This window comes from Tripterygium wilfordii, chromosome 5 (assembly GCF_013401445.1).
Source record: "Tripterygium wilfordii isolate XIE 37 chromosome 5, ASM1340144v1, whole genome shotgun sequence".
In the NCBI taxonomy this organism is placed as follows: Eukaryota; Viridiplantae; Streptophyta; class Magnoliopsida; order Celastrales; family Celastraceae; genus Tripterygium; species Tripterygium wilfordii.
The window spans coordinates 1,590,318-1,600,024 of NC_052236.1; the positions used below are offsets into that span (position 1 = coordinate 1,590,318).

The following is a 9,707-nucleotide window of genomic DNA, read 5'->3' on the forward strand; positions in this document are numbered from 1 at the left end:
GGATCGTGAATGGGAAGGGATCGGAATAAGGATAGATTGAGAAAAAGAAATCTGGAATGGTCCCAAAATTGTTCAATCTGCAATACTTAAATATGTGAAATTTGCAAAATTGCTGGTATAAAAAAAATGGGTTAACCATGGAAACAAAATTGTTTAAATGTTCCATTTCAGTAAAATGAAGTTCAAAATTGTTCCTTGAATGGATTTAAACATGAAGTAAACAGACTCAAAGCGAAGAATGAACATTCTGTGGAAACTTCTTTTGAGATATTTTAAACATGGTTATTGGAAGAGATTCGTTCAACTAGACCGAGACATTATTCCAATATCATATCAGAAATCTCTGCCCATTAAAATCAACAATATTGTCCATTTCACTGTGGACACATTGGCCCTGGACACGACTTTATTTTTCTCGACCGTCTTGAACTCCGAGAAGATGTTATAGTTTGAGAGATGCTTGGATTTTTTTATTTTATAATCCACGGTCTCTCCAAGAGATATGAAATTACAAATCTAACAAAGATGGACTGGCTTTATCATCATTGCCTGATAGAGAGCATCATAACGAATTTTCTAGGTGAGCGTGGATTTGTCAAACACATGATGGAAAACGAGCATCTCCGTGACGCCTTTGAGTTGACAACAATGGCAGAGGATTCTTCCGGGGACGCATATGCAGATTGCACATCCACAAGGGAAGAGACTGCTGTTGCCTTCTTTAGACATGAAGATACTTGTAAGACAAGAGGAGGATGGGCTCCATGTTAAAACTTTTGTGAGCAGAGAAGAAAACACAGTTGCTGAAGAACATGGAAAAGTCTCCAAACTCCTACGTACGCAAGGCAATGAGCAAGGTATTAGAGCTTACAAATGTCTTATGATGCAAAAGATTTGAACAAAGAAGCCTTCGTCGGGTTGTGAAGTTTACTGTGATAACTCCTCGCAAATCCGGAAAGTCGGTTCAACTCTCACGCCCAGCCATAAGTTTCGATGTTATTACTGTGATTCACCTCATGCTCTAATGAAGATACCCATTGCAGCTCATCCCCATCCTAAACAGAAAAATACATATTTAGGTCAACATGACTTTTGGCCAGTCCCATTACAAATCTGTCTAACCCCTTGTCTCATGTTAGAAAAACGTATATGTCACATAATCAAGGTAGAAAGCCGTACGTTCACCACCGACTATGATGCCGATGATAACTGCCGCTTTCATCTTTGCTCCGATATGAACTATCAAAATTATAGTCATCCGGGATTTCATCAGCATCAGACTCCAATCTAGAAGAGCCACGGTACCTTGATGAACCATGTCTATTTGAGGATGAGTATGGTGAGGAATTGTAAGAGCCATATGTTGCAGAGTCATTGTAGACCCTTCTTCCTCTATCATATTGGGACCTCTCAATCGTAGGACTCCTCGGTCTTTGGATGTTATCCCGAGGACTGTAGGAAGTGGAAATAGAATCGTAGTTCCCGTACCTAGCAGGGTAACTAGAGGCGGATGGGGATGGGCTAAGTAATGGGTCAACACCTGGAGGTCCATCGTCTCTGAAATCCCTTGACCACCTTTGCTCGTAATAATGTCCCCTGCCAACAGGTTCTGAAGAAGAGTTAACTGTGTGGTGAGAACGTTTCCTAAACAGTTCAGAAGTTGCTGAAGGCCCAGCTGTCCAACGTTTTTCATCTGCATTTTCCGGGATTGGTGCATTTATTCCAGGAAATTCAACAGTCATTTTCCTCCGTTGTTCAGAATCGTCATTTTCAATAATTTCACCATCTTCTGTTTCTGTCTTGATGTCCTCGTCACCATAGATTGTAATCCCTGATGGCTGATCCTCATCATCTGGATCTGCATAGGTCAACACGAGTTACAGTTAGATGAAAAGTAGATTCTAGCTCACCAAAAGCTGCAATGAGCTTCCTTCCTTGACATTCTAGGGACCGCTCTTATTTCTTGTCCCTTTTGACTGGCAGTAGTATATAGGACAAGATGAACAAAAGATGACACGAGAAAAAGGAACCAAACTTGAATAACATCAGAATTTTGTTCACAAACAAGGCACCGCACCATAGCGCCCAACATCAAGCAAGCTTGCACTAATGCCTCGACAGACAATTTACGACAACCTTTTCTATACACTAAAACATAAAATCTAGATTTGCGTCAATTGTCTTTCATGACAAATACTTTAGATAACATCCTTAAATAAATGTCTATATAATGATTACTGACGGATCATATTTTCTCCAACTGTACAGACAACTTTTAATTAATATATCCCCTCATTCTAAATCCTCCTCTAAGCAAGATAAGCCTAGAATTTTGTAGTTGCATTTGCATCAGTCCATTCTGAAGTAAAAAGATAACAAATCTTCTATCATAGGCTCATAGCCCCAATGGTTGGGCCAGCAATAGCATTCACAGTATAGTTACTCCGACAACTATTCTTTTTCTCTCTTAATACTATGCTTAGTAGATCCACAGCCGTATAGCACACAAAATGGGATGTTGGTTGGGACTATATATTAGCCAAATATAAGAACCAAACATTAGGTTAGGCCAAGGTCACCCCTAAAACGTGGCACAGCGAGAGACAGATTTTTCAATTCTAATCGAGAAAAATTAAGTACACGGCGATCAAGGGGTCCAAAATTCTTGGTAGTAAATGCACTTGAAAAAAAAAATCACAAGCAGACATTATATGCTTACCTAGATACCCAGGTGGATATCCCATTTCTCGCATTCTGTTGAGCCAAGGGGGTGGATCAAGTTCCTGTAATGAAAATAGCAAGGAAAAAGGATGAGCAGTACATAAAATTATAGGCAATTAAGTTATTTCCAAGAATATATTGTTAATGTTTGCACTGTATGACTCCATTACTATTTACTAGTAATCCATGCAAGTGGCCACTTTCTTGAACAAATAATTACAAGTGCCACTAGTATAGCTACTTCAGGATAGAATATCAATGCTAGCAGAAAAGACTAAGCATCTCAAGTACTACATAAGATAAATGGTTTTCAAAACCTTAAGAGATATAAATTTTTTAAAAAAAAGAGGAAAAAGAGAGTATTCATATGCTCAACATGGTAAACAAACTTTTTCATCCGATTGGAAGGTGATACTAAGCACATAATTTGAAGCACAATGCTCAAAGGTGCAAAATGTAAACAACTCCAAGCACAAGGCACCCGCTGTAGACAGGGTCAAGGACAAACATGATGTACGAAGACCGAATGTTTCCAAGAATTGAACCTGTTAAATCTAGGTTGCACTCGTGCAATTCTACCACTATGCCACATGCTCAAAGGCCAGAAGGCTCTCTTTCGTTTGCTCCTTTTTCGGCAGGTTTTCCTTTTCTATGAAAATGAACACAGTCTAGCATGGTTGTTTTAAAGAACATTTTCGTAGAAAACAAAGGCTTGTTTCCATGAAAAATAGGGAATGAAATGAGTCAAGAGACAGTATGCCTACACAATAAACAGTTATAGCAAATATTTACATGTACTCTTGCCACATGACTGAGGCTTTACATCAAATATATATGTGGACTGCTACACTTGACTAAGGTAACAGACATGGTGACAGACACTAATTACAATCAAGTGGACTTTGATCCAAAACGATTCCAAGAGGCTGCATCTATATCTCTTGGCCATTCAGCACGTTTAAGTGTCATATCTTCTGTAAGTAATAGCAAATAACATCTCTGAGTCTCTGATGTAATTAGCACGTGATAAAGTACAGGTGTTGTGCAAAGATAAAAATCTTAACAAACAAGAAACATATCATCATCATCACATCACATCAGAGCCTTTATCCCAAAAGTTTGGGTTCGCCTACATGAGTGGGAATCCACTACATATATCTGTTTCCGCCATTCATTTTTATATAGGAACAAACTTTCCTCAGTTTTTATTGAATATATATCCTTTCTTGCTAATTCAAGCCGTGTCTTTTAAGGTCTTACTATTTGCTTCTTCCTCTCTCCTATACAAATTCTCTCAATTCTCCTCATCGCCGCTTCGCTAACTATACGTTGTACATATTCATACTATATTAAATGGTTTATTCACAACTTATCTTCACTTGGAGCTGCTCATACCTTAGATCTAATAATCTCATTTCTATCCTATCTTCCCTTATATGGCCACACATCCAATGAAACATTCCCTTGTCTTTTATCGCCTTCTCTTAGTTACTTTCTATTATTATACTTACACCATTTTTATTTCTTTTCATTTCAGTGTACCATAATTTATAATCTGTGTTTCAATCTCTTGATTTTTTGCAGAACCATTTACTCTTTTGTAAACACATTATGTTAACCCTGCGCCTAATCATAGTGTCAGTTAGTTCAGTTAATCTGCTGTAAGTGACCATATGTTCCAAGTGTTTATCCTAATCTTATAATCATAGACTAGCTTCTTTACCCTATCTGTCCATAACAAGACAACCCTTGCTTATATCTCACCACATAAGGGCGCCGATACAGCGCGCTTGGCAAGGACACCCTAACATGCTCTTACTCATTTACTAGTACACTCAAGGTCCAATGCATCGCATTGCTATTAAAGTACACTCGTGCCAGCCCTCGCTCATTTATCGTTGCACCCAAATTATGATACAATGTGTTGTGCACAAGGAATGCCCAACGAATTTCTCTTTTTTGACTCATGTTCATATGTTTGACAAAGTTTTACACTAGCTGTTCACCTACCTCAACCCTCCTCCTTTATACGGACTTGGGAGTTGGGACAAACGTTAAACAAGAAACATATGGTGCACAAAATAATTGAAAAGACAAACAAAACAAAAACTACTTCAGTTTGCAAAGCTCTCACCCCAAGACCCAAAAGTTGTCGTGTTTCAGTATCAAGTGCACCAGGTCTTAAGCCATCATACTTTCCACCAGTAGAGTTATGATAATATCTAGTTGGATTACGCGACCCAGGATTCTGATTCCGTTTTGATTTGTGTTGCTTGCGAGCATTATTAACAGCAACATTATCACGAGGTTTGGAGCAATCCTTCAAGGAATGACTGTAAGACCCACAATTGAAACAGCGAGAAGCATCACGCATTATCTCCAAGGCACTGTCAAGATAAAAGCCAGAATGTTACCAAAACATAAAAATGCAAGGTAGTCTAAGGGGGGAAATTTCAATAGATGTCTGGAATGATACTTGTAACCAGAGATAAATTCGGAGAAAGTTAAGAAAAAATAGAAACAAAGGCACCAGAACATTGGTTAGGTTTTTCTCAGAAGATCAAAACATACTAATTCCATGATCGCAGCATGTCCCATGAGGCCTAGATCAAAGCTTCAGCACAACATGGGCTTTACGTGTTGAATACGACACAATTTCCAAGTTCCAAGAACTATTTCCCTTCCTTCCCTTTCACAAATTATTTTCTCCAAGTCAATTTAATAATTTCATCTTGCAAATTTGATACTGTTTTCAATCAAATAGAGCGCTATCTCTAAAAGTTATCAAATCTTCTGACTAATAACAATGCTCAGGGTATGCTTAAAGCAACAAAAAAAAAAAGTATCCCTTGGCTATGCCTCGTTAAATACACCTCTGCATTTGTTTGCTGATAATTCCAAAGACAAAGTCTAACAACCTACGTGGATCAATAAGAGCTAAGGAAGCATACATGGAGCATCATAGTTAGAAGAATACAGCTCTCCTAGTAATGAAAATAAAAAATATGATCCTCAAATTAAACACTACAAACATACGACTAAACAAGAAACCTTCAGAAAATCTACAATTAGATGACTATCTCAAAAGCACTAATCCATACAAGATAACAAAGAGAATTTACCCTTCCTTATTACCAGGACCATCTGCTGAACTCAGACTAAATGCATATCCACGATCATAAAGAGGTACAGAGTGACTATCCAATGAAATGATACCATTGTTCTGCTGTTTCCTTGTTTGGTTGTCTATCCAGAAAGACTACAGATAAAAGAGCAGTTGATAGAAGCAAATCCACATAACACAAGAAGCAATAAAAACCTTACAAAAATGCTTATAGATATGCCACCATAATTGTTTACCTACATGCCAATGTCACCACAGTAAATTGCAAGATAGAAGAAAAACTACAAGTAGATAACATAAATTTAGTAGAACAAAGAAAATAGAAACAAGGAATTTATATGTTGAATATGATAAGAAATTACAAAAAGCATAGGCTATGGGCCCCAAGACTCAAAAAGTCCTTTGAGAACATATATTAATGGTGGCAGTTGAGAACGTTACAACATTACACAAACTTGGTGTTAGTCAATGGCAAAAGGCGAAAATAGAGGTGCCAGGGTCGGAAATTTTCCAAGGTGCAAGGTAGTAGGTGTGTGCCCGACAAGCTAAAGAAAAACTAGAAAATAAATCCAAGTCATGCTCTCTAGTCTTAAGTAAACTTACTTAAACAGCGCCAACTGTTCTTCCATTAATTATCACCCATTAGTGAAAATCCCAAAACAGCCGCACAAACCAATTAGAAAAATTCTCAAGTAATGTTCATTGTTCAATCACGGAATCACCTATGTTTTTTTTTTTTTTATCATTTCCAATTCAGACTCCATTTCATTTTATTTTTTTTCTAATCCTCATAAAACCAGAGGCCCGTTACTTTATGGAACCTCTAGCTGCCAAACCATAAAACCAAGGTTAATAACTTTCCGGCTGCAAAAGAATTGAAGGAATTCTTAACCCCATTTTGCAAACAAAAATATAACCAGTTGTAGGCAGTACTTATATGGTAAGCCTTCCCAGACATGAAAGCACCCTTCATTATTGAAATACACACTGAATAGTTTACAACCTCTTAAATTTCCATGAAAAATGCCCTAGAAATAGAAAATGACAAAAAAGTCAAACGTTGTTAATAACATGGCATATCCACTAGTTCTCTTTTACCCCACTTACAACCACAGCTGGTTCAAGCCTATGTTGACAAGAGATGGTTCACAATGTGTGCAACACTGAAAGATCAAAATGTGTGCAGAACCTGAGAGGTTGGAAATTGAAATATTACCACTGCAGAGTACTTTTCCAAGCCAAAATGTAAAGCAGGAAAGTATGTGTCCTCACCCGACTCCAGCACTTCATTTGAAACCTAAATAAACATAAATGAAAAGAAAAGAAAAGAAAAGAATTAGCTCAAAGCAATTTGACCACAATTACAAAAAACAAAAATAAATGTACCAAAAAAATTATAGAGCACATAAAATATCAAAAGCAATTAAATATCAACAGATACAAGTCCTTTTTATTCGACTCATACCAAGGAAAAAAAAAAAGAAGAGAGGAGAGAAGAATTGTGATATACTTCTACTATTATACAGTTGTTGTGTAAGATGGCAGCTTACTTCTAAGAAATACCAGAAGAGAATTTCAGCAATTGCAATTTTAAACAATGGCGAAAAATGGACTTACTTGTGACGAACAATGCCGAGCATGCCACTCTGACCACTGCTGCAATAGCTCCTCAAGCTTCTGTTTACTGGCACTGGAAAAATTCAAAACAATAAACTAAGAACCTTAATCGTAAATCAACAAAATCTCTCGAAATGGCTTCTGAATACATAATACTATAATAGATATTCTATTGAAAGATCAATACTCCAAGCCTGACCTTGTTATGGAGTCATACTTGACATGTACTGAAGGCTGCTGTTCATCATATTCATATGTCATCCGAGCTCTCTTAACACCGGTTATTACTGGCATGCTCAATGAAGAAAAACTTATGACCACGGATATAAAATACTGCAGGATGAGACATATTGTCTTTTCTTTCTTTTTTTTCAAGAAGCAAAAATGAATTTTATTGAAGGAGCACCAAGTGGGTGCAACCCAAGAAACAGTTATGAAGAAGCAGAACAGTAGGAAACAAATTCAAGTTACCTTTGACGTTTTGCTTTGGTTAATCAAAGCGCAACTACAGAGTTTGAGGAGATGCAACAAAATAGGAGTACAATATCAATGAGAAAGGATACAAGTGCCATCAACCACGTGGTTGTGGGTGGGGCTTTTATGTTGGATGACAGAGCAACCATCTTCAGCACACACAACAGAAATGGAGGGATCTAATTTTTCCACTGTTGCAACATTTTCTGTCGATTCAACACTCATATCCATGCTAGATGAATTGCTTAACAAAACCTTATCACCATCTGTTTCCAGTAAAGGATGTCTATCAGTACTTCCCATATCGCCTTCACTAAGCCCCATGTTAATCAAAGCATTATCAGTGCCATGAAGTTCATTGTTCTCACTTTCAGAGTCAGAATTTCTTGAACCAAGAAGGTTGATTATATCCTCAGTTTCCATCTTTAAATATACCGCATGAGACAACCCTTCTTACTGCAACAAGAAAACTGATAAAATGTACCTCAAGCAAATGCCTAAATTTTATTATTGCAACAAAGGTTTGTAGCTTCTTTATCAAAATGATAAATTTTTGTATCTTCTTAACGGCAATCAGCAAAACTTGCATAGTCAAATTTCAAAACCTATTTCAAAGAAAAATAATGGCGCACTGCTATGATACATGAGATGCACGAGAAACTACTTCGAAATGTAAAACAAATACATAATCTGTTGAAAAATTCACACCCACAAACAGCACTCCTACTCCCAGTAGCTCATTGAGGTCATTACCTGGTGCTACTCCTACCAAAGAAGAAAAATAAAGAAAAAAGCAATCTCAAATCACATTTACTTTTCTATTTCGTTTCATCGATTTTGATTTTGTCCTAATCTTCTGAAAATGCAGAGTGAGCTCCCAGGACTCAATTCCAACGCACAATTTTACAAGCTCCGCAATACGCATACCCCAATAGTTACCCCAAACCAGTAAGGATAACACACTAAAATCGCAGACAAGCTTTCACCCAATTAACAAGCAGTACATTCCAATCTAGTTAAAAGAAAGGGACATACCATCTAAACCCTAACAATAAAATCAGGCCCAATCCAGTTAAAATTGTGCTCTGCATGTAATGATAAACACTTCTCCTACTCTATGAAATAAAGAATTGGACTTTCTGCAATAAATTATAACTGAAATTACTTCTTCAACATCTCTGTAACGAACCCAAAAAAAGTACGATGCTGAATTTCAAGTTTCATCGTTAAAGAAAAAGTTTTCTTTTCATCAACCGAGCTTTTATCGAGAAAACTTGCAGAAAGAGAGAGATTTACCCGAGAAGAAAGGGAATTGTTGATACCACACCCCGTCACAGATCTCCAACAACACTTCCAAAGGTTTTCGTTATCGTCTCTAATCTCTGTGATGGAGTAGCTCGTCTGGTAATGCCGAAGCCGAAAAGTCGTTGTAAATGGTCTATCACAAGAAATCTTTTCCTTTCCGCGATGCGCTTCGTTTCGTATTCCCAAAAACGACGCGTTTTCGGCTATATTCATATATTGGCTTGGCTCAATGACGAATAGTACATAATGGGCTTAGGCTAATTGGTGGCCCGTTGTGTTTAAGCTTTGGGCTTAATGGAATGGGCCAGTTCAGACAATACCTTTCTTAAGTTTGTATTCGGATGTCAACAACAACAAAAATCTCTTACAAGACTAGTGAGTCAATTTGTCAAGGAGCTCGGATCAAATTTACCTAATGGCTCAGTATAATTTTAATTTGAGGAAAATAAGTAAACTTTTAAGGATT

General features: G+C 37.3%; 1 protein-coding gene across 5 annotated transcripts; it reads right to left on the reverse strand.

Annotated features, from left to right (window-relative positions):
• Positions 1–331: 331 nt before the first annotated feature.
• LOC119998832 (zinc finger CCHC domain-containing protein 8-like) lies at positions 332–9,376 on the reverse strand. 5 transcript variants are annotated; one of them, XR_005468298.1, is made up of 11 exons: positions 9,233–9,376; positions 8,026–8,392; positions 7,662–7,749; positions 7,463–7,535; positions 7,062–7,142; positions 5,844–5,980; positions 4,856–5,108; positions 2,720–2,783; positions 1,180–1,858; positions 932–1,055; positions 332–832 (listed from the first exon to the last, which is right to left on the reverse strand). XR_005468298.1 is itself a non-coding variant. In XM_038846281.1 (10 exons), exons 2-9 carry the CDS (start codon positions 8,357–8,359, stop codon positions 1,182–1,184), a joined length of 1,707 nt encoding a protein of 568 aa, XP_038702209.1. In that variant the 5' UTR covers positions 8,360–8,392; positions 9,233–9,376; the 3' UTR covers positions 332–1,055; positions 1,180–1,181. The 5 variants fall into 5 exon arrangements, 3 of the variants coding, with proteins under 3 accessions (XP_038702209.1, XP_038702207.1, XP_038702208.1); XR_005468297.1 differs by having other exon boundaries at positions 932–1,858; XM_038846281.1 differs by having other exon boundaries at positions 332–1,055.
• Positions 9,377–9,707: the final 331 nt, after the last annotated feature.

Excerpts from the sequence above, each read along its gene's own strand:
- LOC119998832 (XM_038846281.1), bottom strand. The coding sequence starts at position 8,359 with ATGGAAACTGAGGATATAATCAACCTTCTTGGTTCAAGAAATTCTGAC. Across the intron at positions 7,536-7,661 it reads AAGTATGACTCCATAACAAG|TGCCAGTAAACAGAAGCTTG; the intron begins GTCAGGCTTGGA and ends GAATTTTTCCAG. Across the intron at positions 5,109-5,843 it reads GGTCCTGGTAATAAGGAAGG|TGCCTTGGAGATAATGCGTG; the intron begins GTAAATTCTCTT and ends TTATCTTGACAG.